General features: G+C 41.5%; 1 protein-coding gene across 2 annotated transcripts in view; it reads left to right on the forward strand.

The window, feature by feature from the left end:
- The window catches only part of JPH2 (junctophilin 2), a 59,563-nt gene extending 40,744 nt beyond the window's left edge, over positions 1-18,819 (forward strand). For both annotated transcript variants that reach the window (XM_033153470.1, XM_033153471.1), the window contains exons 3-6: positions 5,356-5,474; positions 14,216-15,087; positions 17,318-17,415; positions 18,182-18,819. In XM_033153470.1, coding sequence (XP_033009361.1) covers positions 5,356-5,474; positions 14,216-15,087; positions 17,318-17,398 — 1,072 coding nt within the window. In that variant the 3' untranslated portion in view covers positions 17,399-17,415; positions 18,182-18,819. The remainder of the gene's footprint in view (positions 1-5,355; positions 5,475-14,215; positions 15,088-17,317; positions 17,416-18,181) is intronic.
- The last annotated feature ends 2,119 nt before the right edge of the window (positions 18,820-20,938 follow it).

Consider the following 20,938-nt stretch of genomic DNA (forward strand, 5'->3'; position numbering starts at 1 on the left):
TTAAAAATAAATATCCCTAAGAAGGGAGAGCAGGAGGGGCCTTGACGTTGCCCATCCTCATTTGTCTCTCCCTTGGTGATGCATTTTCTTTTTCTTTTTTGGCAATGTGTAAGCGGTCACCAGCAATGGAGATTGAAATGCATGACTCACATTCCTGCAAGATGCCAATGCCTTGTTGGCTTGAATTCCCATTGCAGTCATACTGAATGTAGTGTCCTTCACTTCCTGCAAGGGTGGCCATGTGTCTTATTTTACAGAAGACAGTCCTTTATTTGATAGGCTGTCCAGTTCAATTCCAAACAAGTTCTTTTAAGAGGCGTAAGAATAGAGATCAGGCGCTTTGAAGTTTGCCCATCAACAGTTAGCATCGGGACTGGAGACTGAGCAAGCACGCCAGTCTACCTAGGGTTTCTCCACGTCACATGCTTATTCAGCATTTATCCTGATTTGCTTGCAGAAAGTTTCTATAGTGGTTAGACTATTGTACTGCCTTTGTTGAGCTTTCGTTATGATTTAGTTACAGGGAAGTTATACAACAATGACTGTTCATCTTGCATTTATCATGACTTGCTTGCAAGGCATCTACATATCTTCCCATTGATTACTTATTCGTCCCAGACTTTTCAGTGGATTTCCCTGTCACTTTCCTAACCACATAAGTCTGTTGTTGTTTCTTATGTCAACTTGTTGTGCTGGGGCAGCAGAGCACTTTAATCCACTTTTAACTGTGCTAAATGTTTGCCATGCTCTTGAATCCCTCCTGCAAAAAAAATAGTGACAGTTTGGAGGTGCCCCTACTCATGCTCTCCCCACTATGGTGAAATGTAATATATTTCTGTTGACAGTATAGTGATTATTCCTAAATTTTGCCTATATGGCCATCCTACTAGCTACCCCCAAACCACTCATAGAGGTCTCATTCACACTTCTCTTGTCCCACTGTTTTCACCTGGGAAAACCCACTCTTTACAGCTGAATTGGAGCAAACATCAATCAGGTTTTCTGTGGATTGACGTTTGTTCTGATTCAGTGATAAAGGCGGGTTTCCCAGGGAAAGCAGTGGGGCAAACAGAAAACTGCTCAGACCCTTGCATTCAAAAGCACGGGACAAGTGCAAGTGTGGGTCCATCACATAAGTGGCTCCATCACATAAGAGGAGATAAGCAGCATTTTGATCTCATACCAATTCAAGTTTCAATTTACCCTCCCAAATTTATTACAAAGCTGTTTGCTCCCATCACTACTCATTCCTTGTATGAACACAAACAAGTATTTCAGGTGTGTTTATATTAGGAGGACTAACTCTGGTTGACTTCTTCATCTATCCCTGGCTTTGTTGGTGTTTTTTGTGCTTAAAAGGAAGGTACTGCTTAAGATGGGCTGATGCAATCATGCTAAAGTTCTAGACAGCAGCCTTTGAGGGAAGACCCTTGTGCATGGAGACGCCTGAAGATTAGCATGATGAGGGGTTGTCTGATGTTATTGCCAAGTTGTTCTTTTGATCTCATTTTTCTGGAGTCACGAATAACTGAGGAGGGCTGAGCTTATAGCTGTCAGTGGAGAAAGATGTTAGCTGATATTTGAACTTCCATTGAAGTAGCCATGTTACATAGTTGTGACAGGAGAGGTTTCGAATAAAAGGTAAATAACTTTTTCCACCATAGCACAGCCTCATCTTTTTGTTAAAGAGTCGATGATAGTAGGTGTTATTGGAATGTTGTTGCTTGTGAAGACTACTGGAGAAAGAATATTGAATTGTTTGCTATATTCCTATATTGCGACCATTAAACACTATAAGTCATTTTCTACATTACACTGAGGATAGTGTCTTGTATTGCAAACATAAATAATTGTCCCCAGGGCTAGATACAGGCGCAAGTTAATGGGTGAGCCAGCAACTTATATATAAAGGTCATAGCTCAGTGGTAGAGCACATGCTTGTGTACGAAAGGTCCTAGGTTCGATCCTCAACATTTTTAGATTGGCCCATGAAAAACTCCTGTCTTGAAACCCCAGAGAGCCTCTGCCAGTTGGACTAGATAATACTGAATTAGACATACCAATATTTTGACATGTTATAACTTCCTTATGTTCCTAATTCTCCATAAACAGGCACACATCAAGTGCGTTAATGGAGGAACATTAATCCTACATCTCTTCCCAGTCACTCCTTGCCCATTAGCTGCTAGGATTGGGTTTTTCACGCTGTGCCTCTTCTCAGTGAGTTCTTCTGGAGAGTTAAAGCTTTTGTGGTTAAAGATCTGGTTAAAGATTGATTTTACCTTGTGCTGCATATTCTGTACACTTTGCTTTCAACATCAGTTCTTCAGGCACAATAAGACATAAATATGCCATTGGGCCTCCCACAGATTACAGTGGAATTAATCACACTGATTATATGCTACCAAAAAAGGAGATGCTGTGCCTGTTTACAGCTTCTTGGGGGCCTTCTGTGAGCTGTCAGGGCTTAAAACTGCAGATTTCTACCTCCTCGGCCAAATGTCTCCAAATGGTGGTGGAGCCACAGAGCTGCTGAAAACATTCCCCCACAGAACTGCCCTCAGGATAGGGATCTCTCTGAATGAATTAATAGGAAGAATCGTGCTTTCAATACAAAGGAGGTTGAAGCGTGGTGGGATTTGTGCATAAGAAACAGAATGTCCTGTGGGTTATCTAAATAGCATTGCTGGAAGGAGGACAGAGAGTGCTGTGTACACACTAAGTGACTCATGTGAGATTCTTGAAATGTTTCATTGGGATGTAGGTACTTAAGTGCCTTTGAAAGATTCACTTCTTCATACAGCACATAGTTAACCTATGGCAGAGGTAGCCAACGTAGTGCCCTTCAGATACTGTTGGGCACCAGTTCTGTCAGCCCTGGCCAGCAAAGCTAGTGGTCAGGGATGATGGGAGTGGCAACAACATCTGATGGACAACTTGTTGGCTACCCCTGACTTAAGGATTATTTGCTGCCACAAGATATTGCGAAGGGCACTTGGTTAGATGGCTTTAGAAGGGGATTAGACAAATTTATGGAGAAGGTTATCAATTGCTAATAGCCATGGTATATATATGTATGCCCTTTCAAGGTTCAGGGGCAGTATGCCTCTAAGTACCAGATGCTGAGGAGCAGCAGAGAGAAGGGTCATGCCCTGCTTCTCTGTTTCCCGGGGTTATTTGCTTGGCCACTGTGGGACTTGATGTTGGATACTGTTATTGGAAGGACATAGAGGGGGCTTCTCCCAGAACTTTGTTTCAATGGATACGGCAGATTGCCTCGAATGAGAAACTTACCTATAAACTGAGGATGGCAAGAGGGGGGAAAGAACGTGGACACATTTACAGCAGAATGGTATTGTTTTATTGCTTGCACAGCTAAGATGGACAACAAGAGCCTTCCTATAGCATATAGGATCTTCTGGCTGGTCCAACTGCTGGACGCTCTTCATTCTGCAGATTGAAACAGTCTTTATGCTCTGTGCTGCATTTCTTGACTTTGTGCTTTGTTTCTTGCTGCATCTTTGTTATTGTTTATATTGTGAAAACTAAAATAAAAAGTATCATAAAGAAAATAAAGAAATATGTTTTATTAGTTTTCCTTGGTATACCTTGCATAGAGAAGAACTAGATATAGGTAGGTAGCTGTGTTGGTCTGCCGTAGTCGAAACAAAATAAAAATATTCCATGCACACGAAAGCTCATACCAATAACAAACTTAGTTGGTCTCTAAGGTGCTACTGGAAGGATTTTTATTTTATTTTATGGAGAAGAACTGTGCAAGATCATCTCTGCTTCCTTGCAAAAAAGCCTTCTCAGACTATCACTTTACAGCACAACAGTTGTTACTCGTATGCTGCACCCAAATGCCTCCTTTCAAGGTAGCACTTTTGTTGTGTAGCTACTGTGTTTTCTCACAACTCTGACTGCCATATATATGTGCTTCTTCCACCAGCTGGTGTATTTTGAGAGCAGAGGAAATGCGCTAGATCTGCAAAGCTGTGACACTGCAATTATTGAGCAAAACATCTGGTTGTGCAGAAAGGGTATCTTCAGTAGATGCCCATGACTGTTGCACAAACGTCACACTTTATCCACAATAGCAGTAGCAGATAACATACCGGTACATATCCAAAGTAACGGGGCAGAGGCAGGACTGAATTGAATTTTGTCAGTGACAACAATTTTCTTGGTCCTGGTAAAACTGGCTTTCTCAATGATGATTGCTTAATGCAAACAGAATAAATCTGTAATCTTCATAATAAAAAGAGTCTGGGAGTTTTGATTTAAAAGAGAATTAGGCAAATTCATGAAGGATAAGACTATCAGTGACTACTAGGCATGATGGCTATGTTTTGCCTCCACAGCTGGAGGCAGTAATGCTTCTGAATACCAGTTGCTGGAAACTGCAGAAGGGGAGAGTGCTGTTGGGCTCAGGTCCTGCTTTCATGCTTCTCACAGGCGTCTAGTTGGTCACTGTGAGAACAGGATGTTGCACTACATGGGCCTGATCTAGCTGTGCTCTCCTTATGTTCTTTTGACTTCATTGGTTTTTCCAGCAAGCTGCTACTGCAAGCAGACTATATATACAGTAGGTGTCATAAAACTTTTAGACATCAGATTGTGAATTATTTTCAAAATAAGACAAATAAGAAATTGTAGAAACTTGGAGCTTATTTTTGCTTTATGGACAATAAGCAAGGTAACTATTTAAGTGGAAATTGAGAGTATAACAGTATATAACTTCAAATCTATGCTTTTGAGATATGTAAAAGTTTTTGTTTTCCTACAAGGTAGATCAATGATTGCACATTTATTGAGTGCGACCCATATGGTCATTAATCACTGTTGGAGAAAAGTAAATGCTCCAACATTACAGGACTGGATAATGAAGATATGGGAAGTGGTCCATATGGTCAAGCTGCCCAATATAGTAGAGTACAGGAAGGGAGACAAATTATTAAACAGCATATGGAGAAGTGGAGTTTATTTTATGATGTACTGGTGTAATAAAACACAAGAAAATGTTGAACAGTATACTAAGAACACTGCAACATAAATATAAATACAAAAGCTGGATCTACTAATCAACAAGCTAGTAAAATGTATATCATGACAATATGTATTTTTCATTCCTCCTTTTATTTTATGTTTTAAAACAATTAATTACAAAGCAAGGTCATCTATATTAAGGAACTGAGCATCATGCAAGGCTGTCATCATGAAACCATTTATTAAGGAAGAGTCCTATTCCCATCAGAAGAGCCACCTTGGAATAAATGGCTGAGGAACTCCGCCTAAGGCAGCCTTGGCAACAACTGGAAACACTAATTGCCATGCTGGATGTTCTCTCCACAGGACTGCCCATGCCAAAGCCAAGTCAGAAGGGGCTGAGCAAGCAGCAGTGGCAGCTAACAATGAATCCACTTTAGCCAGGTCGATGGCCAGGGAACTATCTCCGGATTTCTATCAGCCAGGTAGGAAATGAAATAAGCCCAGCTTTGATTTGCTGACTTTCAGCAGTGGTGAGGTACTAAACAAAGTAAAACGCGGCATGTATGAGTTCGAGAGGGGGTGCTGAACCAAGTGGCTTTGCCGTCACATGACTTGAAACATGGCATAGGCATTGAGTGAGGGAAACCATGCAATTGGCCCATGTCATATGTCATAATTCTATACTTCTCATGATTTCACAGCCAAGAATAGTATTTAATCAGAGAACTACATACCAGCAACTCTCATCTTACATGGTGGTTACGTTCCATGGATAGCTTGTAAAGCCAAAATTGTGTACAGTCAAAACACATTGGGTTCAGTGGTAGGTGGGATTGCCAAAATCATTTTTCCAGCACGTCCGCCCCCTTTTTTGTTTAATTTTTTTTTTTGCCAAGTGCATAAAGCTGAATGTGTGCAAGCTAAGTGCATGTAAGTTTCAACTTATATTTTTAGCAAATAAATTTAAGGTTAACCCCTTAGCACTTTAAGGTTAACCCCTAGTCCTGAATGTTACATTGGCATGTGTACACATGTATGTGTATTCAGACACACATACAGATATATATATGTATTTTCAATCTTTACTTGATTTAGCATGCAGTTCTATACATCTCTACTCAGAACTAAGTCCCACTGACATCAGTAGGGCTTACTCTCAGGTAAGTGTCTATAGGCCTTTCTCACAGGGAAGTGTGCACAGGATTGCAACCTAACAAGACTTCAGTTGATTAATCAGAGGGAAAATACTCATTAAAATATGTATTCTGAGGTGACAGGATTTCATAGAAATCAGTGGAGGCCATAAAAAGTAGCCTTAGTAGTATAATAATATACCAATGCCCACTGATTTGTATTTGTATTTGTATTGGTGTGGTGTGTGTATTTGTGTGATTTATTTGGAGGAAGATGTCACAAACTGAGAGTCAAGAGACTACGAATGGTCAGTCTGCTGCTGAGTGCTATTTTGAGAAGCTTGAGCAACTGGTGAAATAGCTTCCAAATAGCCTCCTTGCAGCCAGAAATAAATGGCCCTGAATGAGTCCTTTTATGATTGACAGGGGCCTGCAGGCAGGGCAGGACGGCTAAAATAAATATCTTACAGTTCTCCTCCTCTTGAGCCCCTTTGGTATAGAATTGTATAGAACAGATATTAGCATCCAATTTATACCATTGCCTTGTCAGAATGATTGAACAGATTTGCAGCTCAATCCTATGTATAATTTCTCAGGAGTAAGTTCCACTGAATTCAGTTGCGTAGGAATCCAGCCTTAAGGATGATTCTCGCATTTCTGAAATAGCAACTGTATGCTAATATACCACAGAAACCCCTCGTGTTTTCTGTAAGCCTTTGTTTTTAACCACATGAATACTGTGTTTGTACATGCTATAGTGAGGCACAGGTACCCATGGTTTGCATTAGTGGAGAACATATGGCCCTCCAGATATTCTTAGACTCCAGCTCCCATCAGCCCCAGTCAGCGTGGGTAATTATTTGGGGTGATGGGATTTACAGTCTAATAGCATCTGGAAGGCCACAGGTTCCCCATTTCTCCATTAGTGTATAGTACTGTATACCTTAAGTCTGTTAACTGGATTTTTTATATAAAAAAAAACAACCCAGTGAGATTTGGTCTGCTTTTGTCCCTTTATCAGAGGTTTAAGACCATAAGCATACAAGAAGAACTTGGAACTTCCTTTTTCCCCTCTTGTTCCTTCCAGCCCACTATGCACTGTGAAAATGTTTTCTGGGAGGTTAGGGGTTTCCTCCAGAGCAGATTTGGGTGGTGTGGAAAGGGAGGAGAGGAAATGTCTAGACCAGCCCCATAGACTCAACTTGACAGCAGTAGATCTGTCTAAATGTGGGCCTGCCCCAACCTTGTATAAAGCAGGAGCTGTGTGGGTGTCTGTTTGAAGAGGAAGAGGGGCGAGGAAGTGAGAGGTGCTGCTTTATTCTATCTGCAGTCTGACCCCACAGGTACATCTGAGTTCTCTTCTGTTACAGCTGAAAGTTGTGGAACCAGGGGAGAGGTGTCAGGGAGATAGTTACATTTTGATCTTAAAACAGTATTCCTTCACCATACATCTAGGGTAGAAATGCCTCATCCCTTTTCTGGCACACCAAGCGTAAGTTTTCTATAAATATTAATTTTGATTATTTTTTTAAAAAAAGAAAGGCAGATTGACGTGGAAACAGGACAAAACTGATTTATGAATGAGCACATGCAAAAGTGATATAGACTGGATGTAGACTGATATGTCAATCCCTACCTGTGGACAGACAGTAGCAAAGCACAGGGCAAGTTTTACTAATAGATTTTGCTTGCACCAGTTGGCCCTCAGTGGCCTCTGCTCACATAGCACAGGCTGTGCCAGATATATCTGTCTGCCAGAAAATATTCCTTTCAGCTTCAGCAGAATCCTTCAGGATTACAAGCAGTGGGTAGGTGTCACATGGCCTAGATTCACAGCCACTAATGTACTTGATGGACACTGCTCTTTTTTTATTCCTGGGACATCTGGGGGACAGTTTGGGTTTTCTCATATTCATTCACCAGTTAAAATTATCCTTGCTGATCAGTCAGTGAAAGCAGCTTGCCGTAGTCATTATTGGAAATGCAAACCAATCTCACACAGGCAGAGGAGATGTACCTTTAGCTGATCCCTGACCGAACATGTCGGGCAGGATTTGCTCCCTTGAATTTCAGATATTTGAACTCATTATTACTGGAACAAGATTCTCAGACACTGTTTCAAAATTGACTTCTGGGGGCGGAAAGTCATTCTGTTTCCTGCTGCCATCATAAAAAGCAAATGCAAATATGACATGAGTTTGGTCGGTATTCTCATTAATCATTCAGCTGAGATCATTACAGGGGATTAAATGTATGCGTTCAGCTATGTTTTAAATAGCAGGGTTTCCCCACCCCGCTTTCTTGCTCTACGGTAGAATCCCAGGGATTTGTAAACAGTTTGGATAATTAGTGAAATGGCTCCATTTTCTTGACCACCTCATTATAAAATGGTGCTTTGACTTTGGCTTGGCTCACATGTAACGCTAAGCCAATCTATGGCTTACTGTGAATGAGAAAGTGTGCTGATGCATAAGGAGGAAATTGCAGCTACTGTACTGGGAGCTGAGCCATGGTTTGGCTTAGAGTTACATTTCTACCCAAGCTCATGGTTTCTCTTGCTCCAAACAAGCCACAAGCTCCAGCCAAGATTTTTTCTTTGCTCACTGCTCATGGTTTGTTTGGATGATTTATTTGCATTATATTGTGTATAATCTATAGGGATACATGTAGCCTTCCTGAGAAGTAATAGCCACAGACATCAGTCCGCAGGCACTTCCAGACAAAAACTGGCCATTATCCTGCACTTTCTAGTGCAATCACCCTGTCACTTTTCTAACCACAGAAAGTCTGATAAGAAAAGTAGCAGAAAATTGCACTGGGAACTATGGGATGACAACCACTAGCTGGCAATGTTGTATAACCTCCATACAAGCATGCCAGGGTTCGTGTTCAGGATGACATCATTTAACCTTTTGGCAAACTTTGGGCAAACATATTCCCCCCCCCCCAAAAAAAATCTTTTTTACGGTCGTAGACCAGCATATGATGGAAGGTACAGTCACTTAAAACAAAACAAAAAACCACTTTTTAAAAACCACTCAAAACCACAACAAACTAAAAGGAGTTAAAACAGAACACACACACACACACACACACACACACACACACACACACATATGTCTATAAGAAGCTAAGAAAGTCCAAAAGAAGGGTTAGGAACATTAGGCAAGAGTGAAAGAGCATGAAAGGTTAGTATATATAAGACTATAGCAATCAGTCTACAGAACACTCTAATACGAGTGCTCATTATATTTAGTTTGTGGCACAGGTCATCATTCGTCGAATTTTGAGCGCTGCTATGCAGAATCTGGCAACGTATGTTGTACCAGGATTGGTATCTGAAAGCAGCAGGGAGGTATAGAATTGTCCTGCACGCTCTGGGTACTTATGCAGTGATGGTAAGATGAGGCTGGAGACACTGGAGAAGCACATTCTCTGTTGTTTCTATTTGTCCAGAGTCACAGGAGCATTGCCTCTCCAGATAAGCAATCTTCCTGTATCGGCCTTCAAGGACAGCTGAGGGGAGGGCATGACATCGAGCCAAGGTAAAGGCCCTCCAGTGCTTAGGGACTTCAAGTTTAGCTAGATATGTCATATGGGAGGCAGAAACTGGAGGATTCATTGGCAATAAAAATTGGGGTCCTGGCTAGATCCAACTAGCGCTCAGTATCTGCAATATGTTGTTTTATGAGAGCTTTGGCCTGTTTGTATCCCATGCTGAGTAGAAAACCTAGAGAGAAGCCCAACGTTGAGATTTTAGTTACCACAGTCTGTTTCCATGTGCATTGAAAATCATCGTTTCATAGTTAGTGGGGCAAGGCCAAGGGGAAATAAAGATAGTCTGAACCAGTAGTTGAGTATGGTCACCCACACTCTAGCCTCCACTTTTATGAAACCTGTCTCTAGTCTCAAGGTGGCATTAGAGACACATTTGGGGACTTAAAGGGCTGATCTTAGGAATTTGGATTGTACAAGTTCTAGGGGGGCAAAATTAGAGAAGGGGCCAATCTGGGCACCATAGAGAAGTTGTGCTATTGGTTTGGCTTCAAATAATTTGAGTGTCCGTGGGGTCACGAAGAGTCGGACACGACTGAACGACTGAACAACAACAACAATTTGAGTGCTGCAGGTATATAGTGGCCACCTCTTGTTTTCAGCAACATGTTCCCCATGGGCTTTTCTACTGCCGGTAGAGTGAAAAACTACCCCCAGGTATTTGAAACAAGAGACCTGCTCAATCTTGTGGCCATCTATGCTCCAAGAGCATCTCATAGGTCTTTGTGCAAACATATACATGAATCCTCAGCAAACAACTGGTCTGGAAGCTGCCCTGGTCACTGTTCTTCCTGTAAAAAAAAACAAACCCTCAATGGTGTGGCACATGATCTTCCGTGCTGGAGAGGCGGGGTGCACAGCTTCCAGTCAAATAATTGATGAGTGTTCCCACCAGAGTACTATATCAGATACAATTACAATTCAATCTAACATATGTTTGCTAGAAAGTAAGTCCTGCTTCATTCATTGGGGGTAACTCCATGCAGGAGGTTACCCCCAATGTTAAACCCACTAACTAGAGAGGCAGAAAACCCTCTGAACACAGTCAGCTTACTTCTGAGTTAATATGCACAGAAACTACCAGTTATGGGGCAATTCTATGCAAGTTTAATCAGATGTCAGTCCTTGTGTTCAGTGGTGCTGTTTCTCTCAGATATGTCCTTTTTATTTTTTATTGATTTTTTTCAGTGAAAAAATAAAGAGAAAGAATTGGGGGGGGGGGGGGGAGAAAAAAGTGCTTGAGACTGTAATACACTACGATATATAGATAAATAAGTACCACTATTATTCCAACAAGTAGACAAGTCATTATAATTTCTCTAAATCTATTCCAAGTATCATGTCTGTGTCTAAAAGCAATCCGTTCATATGTTACAAGAGTATCTTCTTAACAAACTAGCAAAATAAGATAGGGTAAGACATTTTCAAGATGGATCAAGAGGAACTTGCCATATGGACTGAAGTTTTGCAGGTAACTAGTGATGAATTCTTCCTGACTGATTTTGAAACTTTTCCCTGTGTTAATTTCACTACTGCAATGGAAGTGAAATTCTAGAGGGAAAAGTATTCCTCCTGCTAATTATGCTTCCCCATATTCATTCATGTAGCAGTCAGCATAAATTTATGTAGCCCTTGACCTAATTTCATGCAGAATTTCAAGGACAGAAAAACAAGGATAGGGGGCGCATAAAGAGAGAGATAAAAAGGGCTGCATAGCCCATTTTTGCTTTGGTTATTCCCCTTACTGACATGTGGCCATCAACAAAAAAGGTTCCCCACTTCTGGGTTACAGAATACTTATTTTCTTGAAGCACAATTTAAATTGCCTGGTGCAGAATTCCATTCCGTTCTGTTCCATTCTGTATTATGTGAGGTACTCCTCAGTCCTGGATATAGCTGAAAACTATATGAAGTGTAAAGATTATATTCCACTACAACCCCAAAGATTTCAGCTTTTGCACAACATGTACCTTTGACCCTCTCTGAGGTGATGTGCCATGTGTAAATGCTGTCAACACAGGCCAGATTGTGAGAAAGAAATCAAATTAGCACTGCAGCCGTTGCATATTTTACATTGGCATTGTCAACTGATTTAAGCATTGTGGGTGACAGTGCTCTGACCTTAATGTAGACTAGGAGCTTCCTGGCTCAGTTTTGCCCACAAATATTTGGGACCTAATTAAGATCGGTTGCTCTGTTTCGGTTCATAAGCACGTTCGTTTGAGAGGCGGGGTGGGGTGGGGGGAGATTTGCTGTTTAGTTTCTGCACTGAGCTAAGGCTTACCAATATGTAAACAACAATGCAGCCGATGGCAGTGCTGCTAGGAGACGATGACACAACCCAGTCAGATGAGGACAGAATGAAATGTGAATCCAGAAGTCACCTTGTTTAATGGAGACGGGTCAACTGCTCAAGTGTGTTCAGTAGGATCTTAGTGTCACGGGTGGGTGACCTTATTAGTGAGCAATGCACACATCTGACAGCTCTCTTCACACCAAAGACAAACCGCTGCACTTCTTTCAACCAGCCCTCTTCACTGAAATATATCATTGTACAGGTAGATGTACAAAGATTTGGCCAATCAAAATGTTATATGGGCTTCAGAACCATTGCTTTTCCTCAATATGCGATTTTTTTTTTAAAGAAAGGTCATTAAAGTTCTCAAGCCCAAAAAGACAATGACACAAATCTACCGACAGCATATAAATCAATATGGCTGGCCTGATCAAAAACACTCATCCACCCCACTCACATAGGAAACCAAAGACCACCACAGCCAACCAATAATGAACAATCACACCTTACGCCAACCCCGAACTCTCTCACCATCAAAGGAGCACAAGCTAACAACAGAGAACCTGCACAAACAACACTGACACCAAACCCTACATATATTAAGTAAAGAAGAAACATCACCACCCCACCCCACCCATTTCCCCCATCCCACCACCTCTCTCCCCCCTTTCTTCCTAATGTCTCAACAAACGAAACTGATGTGTAAAAATGCCGCATGGAAAAATACGAGAGAGGCATTGCATATACCTTTGTAAAACAAGAAAATCCTTAATAAAAAAAATTAAAAAATAAAAGTTCTCAAGCATTTAAGTGCAATTTTTTCCCAGTAAACATATGTTTGTATGCATGTTTTGACTAATGGACACATTTCAGCAAACAGTTTCTTATAATATAATGCATTTGTGTATGTTACCTTCACTAATACATGCATTTATATGCATACTTTACCCTAGTATACGCAATTTTTGTACATAATTACTTGCATTGAAAAATTCAGATAAGTGTGAATTTAGAAGGATGTCTGTTTCTGTTCTCATATTGTTTTGGAAATGTGTCTGTTTCTGTTCTCATATTGTTTTGCTGCAGAATTGCATACAAAGATGTGTTTATTAGAGAAATGTGCTGATGAATTTTCATGAACACTTCCAATAAAATATATGTGGAAACTAATGTGGAACTGTGGAGAACTGAAGATCAGAAATGTTGAGAAATTGGGGAAAATAGAAATTGACAGATTCACCCATTCCTGTCTCTGTGACAGTTTCCCAACCTAGTAGCAGACTGTGAAAGGGGGGGGGGGCTATTTAAATCAGAGAACTGTTGTGAGAGGAAGGGTTAACTCTCACCCTTTTCCACCATGGCTGTGGGGAAACTGGCAGCCTTCCCTCAGCTACATTTCATTAACAAAAATATAACGCTGGGAGATCCAAATCACAGATCTCACATCAGTAATGCATAGTTTGGCCTCAAACCAAATGTTTAAAGTTTTAGAGAGACCATTGTTCATCTGTGAAGAAAAAGAATGCAACTTGAAATCAAGGCGTCAAATCAAATGATAAATCCATATTAATCACAATGTACTTACATTCTGAAAATGGGTTGATCTGCTTTTATTACCAGATGGATAACAGTCAGAAGGTACTAAGGCATACAAAGTGCTCTTAGCATCACTTGTGATAGCTCCACTAGTGCTGAGTTAGGATTGAATTTATATATTTTATGTGCAAGTTCCAAAATCTATGCCCAAGATTGCCTTGGTGTTCATAATGTGATCTTGTATTGTAGGTTGCTTCCATGCTGGTACTTTTTTCTTGAGTTGCCCCTTCAGTCAATGTCAATGCCAAATTGTTGCATTCTAGTGCTTTCTGTGTTATTCTCTATTGTTTATTAGACCTAGTTTCTGATAAAACGTGAATGTAGCAGCTGCCTGCCCAGCAACAAAGCATTACTAAGGCTTTTAAGTACTACTTCACTTTTAATTAAAAGCTTCCTGCTCACAAGATCTGCCTCCCCCCCCCCCCATTCAGCGCAGCTATGGAATTTCTGATGAATTGCCCCTTTCTTTTTCCTTAACTGATTATCTTCTCTTCCCTCCATGAGGTGATGAGGCTGTGATGAAACAACCTTGGTCCTTCCCCAGTGGTTTTGTTTCTGCCTTATGCTTCCTAATTCCACTGGAATTTCATGCTGGTTGACTGTTTCTTGGCAATGTTCAAAAACCTCTTCTTGCCTTTTCTAGGTCCTGAATACTTGAAGAGGCGACTGCTCCACGAGCTCATGGAGAACGAAGAGAATATAGAGAATACTGAAGAAGAGCCACCACCTGTGGAACAGCCACCTCCACCACCACCTCCAGAGAGCCCTCAGATTGATGAGCAAGATTCCACCAAGCCCAAAGAAAGTCCAGCTCGAACGCCTTCACCAGCTGGAACACCACCTGAGGCCAAACGAGCTAAGCAAGGTTCTCAGAAAAGCCCTGGGAGCTGGAATGGAGATCACGGCAAGGATGGCAGCGGCACGGGAAGTAGGCCCAACACACCTTCTAAAGCTTTGCTAGCACCTGCAGAGAAGGCGGCAGGTGGCAGTAGGCCTGCTTCCCAGAGCCCCAGCCGCCCTAGCCATGTGAGGGTTGCTACTGACCAGATGGGGATCAAACCCCTTCAGAGGATACATCAGGAAGGCGACGTCGCATTATTTCAGGGCTATCACAGCTATGCTGTGAGGACCTCCCCGGTTACTCCCCCAGAGGACTTTGAGGAAGAATCATTCCCTGACTCCAAGTTGCCTGCCAAGCCAAGTTCCCCAGAGCCCAAAGCTGATGTGAAGGCCATTGAGCACAAACTGGAGCCGCAGAAGACGGGAGGTACACCTGTCTCTCAGCATGAAGCAGCTCACGAAGAAAAAAAAGCACTCAGAGCAGAAACTAAGCAGGATCTCAAGCAACACCCGCCACCAGAACCCAAAGCAGAAGAGAAAGCCGAAGCTGTAGCTGAAGGCAAGCCTGAACGGAAAACTGAAACGAAGGTGGTGGCCAAAACTGATCCCAAGGCTGTGGTGAAGAAAGTTTCTTCACCAGAGACAGCAACGAAAGAGGTGGAAGAGCATGAAGAGGTACTGTTACGTGGTCTTTATAAAGGAGAGGGGAGTGGGTTTTTTCCATTGGGGGGCTGGATAGGGGAGGGAAATAAGCAAATAATAATCTGAATCTCCTTTTCAATTTCTTGTTACAGGTGGGTAGCCGTGTTGGTCTGCCATAGTCGAAACAAAATAGAAAATTCTTTCCAGTAGAATTCTTTCCAGTAGAACTCAGTGTTGGTCTGCCATAGTCGAAACAAAATAGAAAATTCTTTCCAATAGAATTATTTCCAGTAGAACTCAGTTGGTCTCTAAGGTGCTACTGGAAAGAATTTTCTATTTTGTTTCAATTTCTTGTTTGCTTCACTGCTGTCACTTGTACCACATGGCTTTCATGTACAAAAGCCGAGGTGGGTACATAAGTGCACGACATACGTGCACCTGATCTGGACTACTGTCTAGATGTGAAAACTTAGTTTCAAAACTGCAGTACTGTGTGAATTGTTATGTGTTCCATACCATCAGATGGTGCTGTAAGTTACTGTGAATTGACATTTTTAAGTCAGGTCAGTAAATACTACCAGATACAGACAGGATTTACTTAGGTTCAACAGTTTGGGGTGTTTTTTGTGTGTATATCACCTATCCCTTTTCTACCTCCTGCCAAACAATAAAAATAAAAAATAGCTAGAGCAATCTTCTAGCTGTAAAGTTTGCTCTGTGGTTCAGAAGATATTTTTCTCCCCCCCTCCCTCTCCACACACACACAAAATCACACAATATATTATGTGCTATCTATATTTCCAGTACCACAGCCATGTTAAAATACATGTCGTGGTTTGTTTAAAATGTTAACTTTGCTGACTTACTACTAGGGTGAGTGTTCCTGGATTGTAGAACAGGGTTGGCATCAATGGCAGCAGGTGCTCATTGGAGCTGGTAGTACAGAGGGTAGCTGATGATTGGTGAACTCAGGGGTAGCAATAGGCCGAGCAAATGGTAGGCAGGGCACTCCAAGGCAGCAAACCTATTCATCCCCCCACAAAAGAGTAAGTGAACATCTTGGAACTTGCTTCTGAATAAAAAATGCACATGATTCTGTTCGTAATTACAACTAAATCACACCTCATTAGTGCAATCAATCATTTCATAAAGTGATACTATATCATTCTGATAGAGAAGCCAGCAAATATTACCTTAAAGAACAGAGCTATTTATCCCAAACAGCCCAATCCAATGCATGGCTACTTGGAAGTAAGCCCTGCTGGGTGCTCCCAATAAAGTTATATTGCAAACTTCCCAGCCTGGTGCCCTGCAGATGTTACAGTTCCCACCATCCCTAACTATTGGGCTTGCCGGCTGGGGCTGTTTAGAGTTGGAATCCAACAATATCTGGAAGGCATTAGGTTGAGAGCACCTGGTGTATTGTAGTGCCGGGTTAGAATTCCCCACTTTTTCTCTTAGCCGTGCTACTGTGTCTGACATGCAGAAATTGAACAGGTATGGCTGTATCCGTGGTGGGGGAAGCATCTTCCAGCCTGAGTTTCTGCCTGTATACATAGAAGTGATTTCCCCCTGAAGTTCATATGAGTGTAGCATTCACCAGCTTTTTTTTAAGAAAAAAATGTGAATGCTAAACTCACAGGAGCAGAGCCAGTAAAAAAAGGGGTTGACATTCCTGCTGTCACTCTACAGTCTAGAAAAATGCCTCAGGTGGTATATTTGCAGAAGACAAATTTGGTTACCATCTTTTCCGTGCACAGGGTTCCAGTGCCTTTAACAGCTGCAGGAAAGGCAGTTATGCAACATGCGCAGCTCCTCCCAAAATGAAGATTTAGCACAGCTTGCTCCAGGCATCTAAATGAACATGACCTCATATATGGTGGCATGAGACTGACCTGCACAAATGTTTAGGTGTGGTGATGATGGAATGAAAGCAAATAACCCTAATCCTATTGATTTCATTAGTATTTACTGCAGGACAAGGGTAGCTAACCTGCAGCTCTGTGAATGTTGTTGGACTGCAGCTCCCATCAACTTCAGCCAGCATGGTCAGTGAACAAGGATTATGGGAGTTGTAGTCCAACAACATCTGGCGGGACACAAGTTTCCACCACTGCTCTACGAATTGCTTCTGACAGTGGTGGCTGTAATGCATAAAAGCCATTGACAGAACTATTTTTGCTTTCACAAGTGAGGAAGTTTTTCATCTGTGTCTTCTGTATCACAGTAGATAACATTATACTCTTGTTGTTTTTTTCCTTAGGGACCTAACACAATCATCATTTGCATGGTCATCCTATTGAACGTTGGCTTATCCATCTTATTTGTCCATTTTCTGACATGATGAGACGCTAAGACAAGGTAAGGGGGACAAATGACATGGCTCAGAGTGCCCTATTGTTTTGACATTTTGGAAAATGAAGACTTCGCTTTGGAACCTTTTTTGTAAAAGGACAGCTTGGTTATCTGGCTACACATCAGTGCACAACTATTGCTTCCTGTTTTGTGAAGAAGAGGAGAGCTTCCAGTTCTGTGCATGTTTATTTAGAAGCAGTGCAATGAGGGATTGGTCCCAAGAAAACATGCATAGAGGGTCACAACAGGATATCTTATCTACCGTCTCTCCATGTCCCCCCCTCCCTGTCACACACACACACACATCTCAGATCTTGAATAAAAAAATAAGAAGCTGCAAAAGCTTCCTTATAGAACCACACTCATATACACAAACTCCTGTAAATAAATGAGACCCAAACCATCTTGGACTTTAAATACTAGCATTAGGACCATAAATTGGGCCTGGTAGCTTACAGGCAGTCAGTGAAGCACTTTCAGGATTGGTGTTACATAATCCCATTTTGTTGTTCTCCTTAATAGCCAGTGGCTGCATTCTAGCTGTAGCTTCATTTTCAAGTGCAACCCTACATAAAGTGAATTGCAATAATTCAGCCATGACTTTTGCTGGGTGAAGGCCTCTAATTCCTTGTTAAATAATTCCTTTATCCTGACACCTCTTGTTGAAAGCTTTTTGGAGTGTGACATCTTAAACATTAACTTAAACCAATAATTGTATTTTCTATAACCATTGCTACTCCATTTTCTTTCTCGCTTATTTCTATTCTTACAGAAGTTTCTGCTGACATCTGTGCCTTGCCAGAGGTATAACACCATCCATTCAGAACCATCTAAAGAGGGAGGAGCTTAGAACCCAATGTTGGCATTGTGGTCATGAACTTCCATAGAAGGCTTCAGAAGAGCTTGTTAGCCTAGGCCCCCAACTATAGACGATCTCTTCTGCCCAGCAAGACTGTTGCATCCCCCCTCCTCATTCTTCCTTTTGTTGTGAATGAGAATTGCCTTAAAGTTTCATAACTTTGTTGATACTGTTGTACTGCCGTTTGAAGAAACAAGGATTCATCTGTAATTGTGGAAACACAAACAAGGCAGTCTCTCCTTCAGATTCCACTATGAAAATTCCAGGCTTCACTGGAAGACTCGTCATTATAAATCTCCTGAAGAACACCATGTTTCTAAGCTATGTAGCAGCCAGGAATAATTGTTATAGCTGTTGATTTAACTTCTCCCACCCAAACCAAGATTGTTATGAATCCAGCGTTAGGAAAGGTTAGGCTATGCTCCCCACTGCTGCATAACTCTGAAAAAATTCTGTGTAGAAGTCCAGATTTTAGAGCAGGCAAAAGCCATTTCATTGAATAGTGGATCCACACTAGGATCCAAGTGAATCCACAGTGGGGAAAATGAAAATACCCATGGATTTCAGTGTAAGGATGCTTAAATGTAGTCTTATAAGCAGTCCCTAGAAGTGGATCCTTTGCAGTTCTGCCTAGTAGGAATTAGATAGAGTGAATCTTTTTTAGCGTTTAAGAAACCTTCTCACTAAGGGCTGCATTTTGAATGTGGTTCGCAAAGTACTGATAGATGAAGTCAGTGCTCAGTTAAGCAGTGCCTTGTCAGCATACTCTTGTCTTTGGAAGTTGTCTATTCCCCAGAAGTTAGACCAGCCGTGAGATTCACTTTGTACATTATGTTTTTCTCTGGGTATTCAGATGCACATATGACCTGGCATATGCAGAACCCTAAAAAATGTAATGCATGAATCAGCCCTAAATGCGTTTGGGTGTTTTTCCTCCCCTCCTTTTAAAACAAAGCATAGACTTTGAGTCAATTTCAAAAGCTTTAAAATGTGCCTTATTTAAAACTGACTGTGAACTTGTATGTTTGCTGATACTCCTTGGTGCAGCAGAAGCTGGTTAAAATGAGAAAGTGGAAGAAAGGAACTTGAAAATTGTTGGGTTTAAAAAGAAAGGCTCCAGTTGCAGATGCCAAGCAGTGAAAGACTTATAAGTATAGTGCCATAGACAGACAGCAGGTAGACACCAGGGTAGTATTTTTTCAGATCACTTAGAATTCATGTCGCTGAAAATGAAATTGGGAAGCAGGAGTGATGACATTTTGTGCCTTTCCCACTTGCTTTTTCTACTTTAATCAAGTTATATTGTAAATTGGAGGAAGAGGGATACATTATCTCTGCCCAGCAGCCCATGTGTTGGAAGAGGCTTCAGCAAAATGCTTAGCCATGTTTGAGGAACATCCGCAGAACATGGGGTGATAACAATTTAGCCAGCCTTGGGTTTTATGATTACTTTTTCTCTTCTAAAGGTGTTTGTAACAAATAAGCTGTTATTTGCTTTTGAAATGTGACAGCCTGTTTCCTGGCTTCCTAGCCGCCAGATGTCCAATTTCAGTATGCAAACTGCTTTATAACTATGTATGTTATTTTCTTTGAGAGACCTCAGTGGCCTTTATTTATCATGAAGCACAAAATCTGGTCCTTTTGAAAAAGGCAGAGATTGTTGCCAACCCCCACCCCCACCCCATAAACCCCGCTTCATACAAATGTGATGTTCTGCTGTCTCATTCTTGTGCTTTGTTCTTTACAATGTGATGGAGAAAGTAGGTAGATTTGCTTTATGTGGCATATATAAATACATGAACTGGGATCGAGAGGGCTTCTTTAGATGTGCCGAAAAGCTTGTGTGCATCCACTGTGGGGGTTTGTTTGTTTTTTAATTCATTTCAACACCTGAAACTCCATGCCAAATCCCAAGCTGCCTTTGAAACTCATCACTTTCATGTACGGTTTGCCATTCAGCACGTCATGACTGCAGTTTAGTGTACAGAACTGTTTGGGCAGTTCTTTGGATCCTAACCGTATGTGTTGTATGTAGATCCTGAGGGCTTCTGCAAACATGATTATCCCTTCGTCGCTACAACATGTAGTAACTGGCCTACCTCCAACAAGTAATGATAAGCAATTGAGTAGAGCACGAATGGGTTACTTACGTTTGATAATGCAGTTCCCAAGCACTTTCATATTCCTTGCCGTATCTTTCTAGAGTCCCGAGAACCCCAGCCTTCCGTGTTTTTAAAATGGCAATTTTCTAGCCCTCGTTGTTCCAAAGATGAACTTGAGCATGACAAACTTTTAAAATGCACAAACACCATGCCTCAAATCCAGAGCCCCATGTGAGCTCAGGTGCACAAATGATGGAGACTTTTCATTTGCTTCAATGGAAGGGGCTCTGTGTACATGCATTCATAAGCTGTCCTCTCTTTTAAAACAAAATCGAAAATTCTTTCTAGTAGCACCTTAGTGTATCTGAAGAAGTGTGCATGCACACGAAAGCTCATACCAGGAACAAACTCAGTTGGTCTCTAAGGTGCTACTAGAAAGAATTTTCGATTTTGTTTTGACTATGGCAGACCAACACGGCTACCCACCTGTAACTCTCTTTTAAAGTGAGTGGAAAGGTTTTGTTGGTAGGGGAGCTGCATGTGTGCAGCGTAGTGCTGGCGTCCTCAA

This window comes from Lacerta agilis, chromosome 6 (genome assembly GCF_009819535.1).
Source record: "Lacerta agilis isolate rLacAgi1 chromosome 6, rLacAgi1.pri, whole genome shotgun sequence".
Lineage (NCBI taxonomy): Eukaryota > Metazoa > Chordata > Lepidosauria > Squamata > Lacertidae > Lacerta > Lacerta agilis.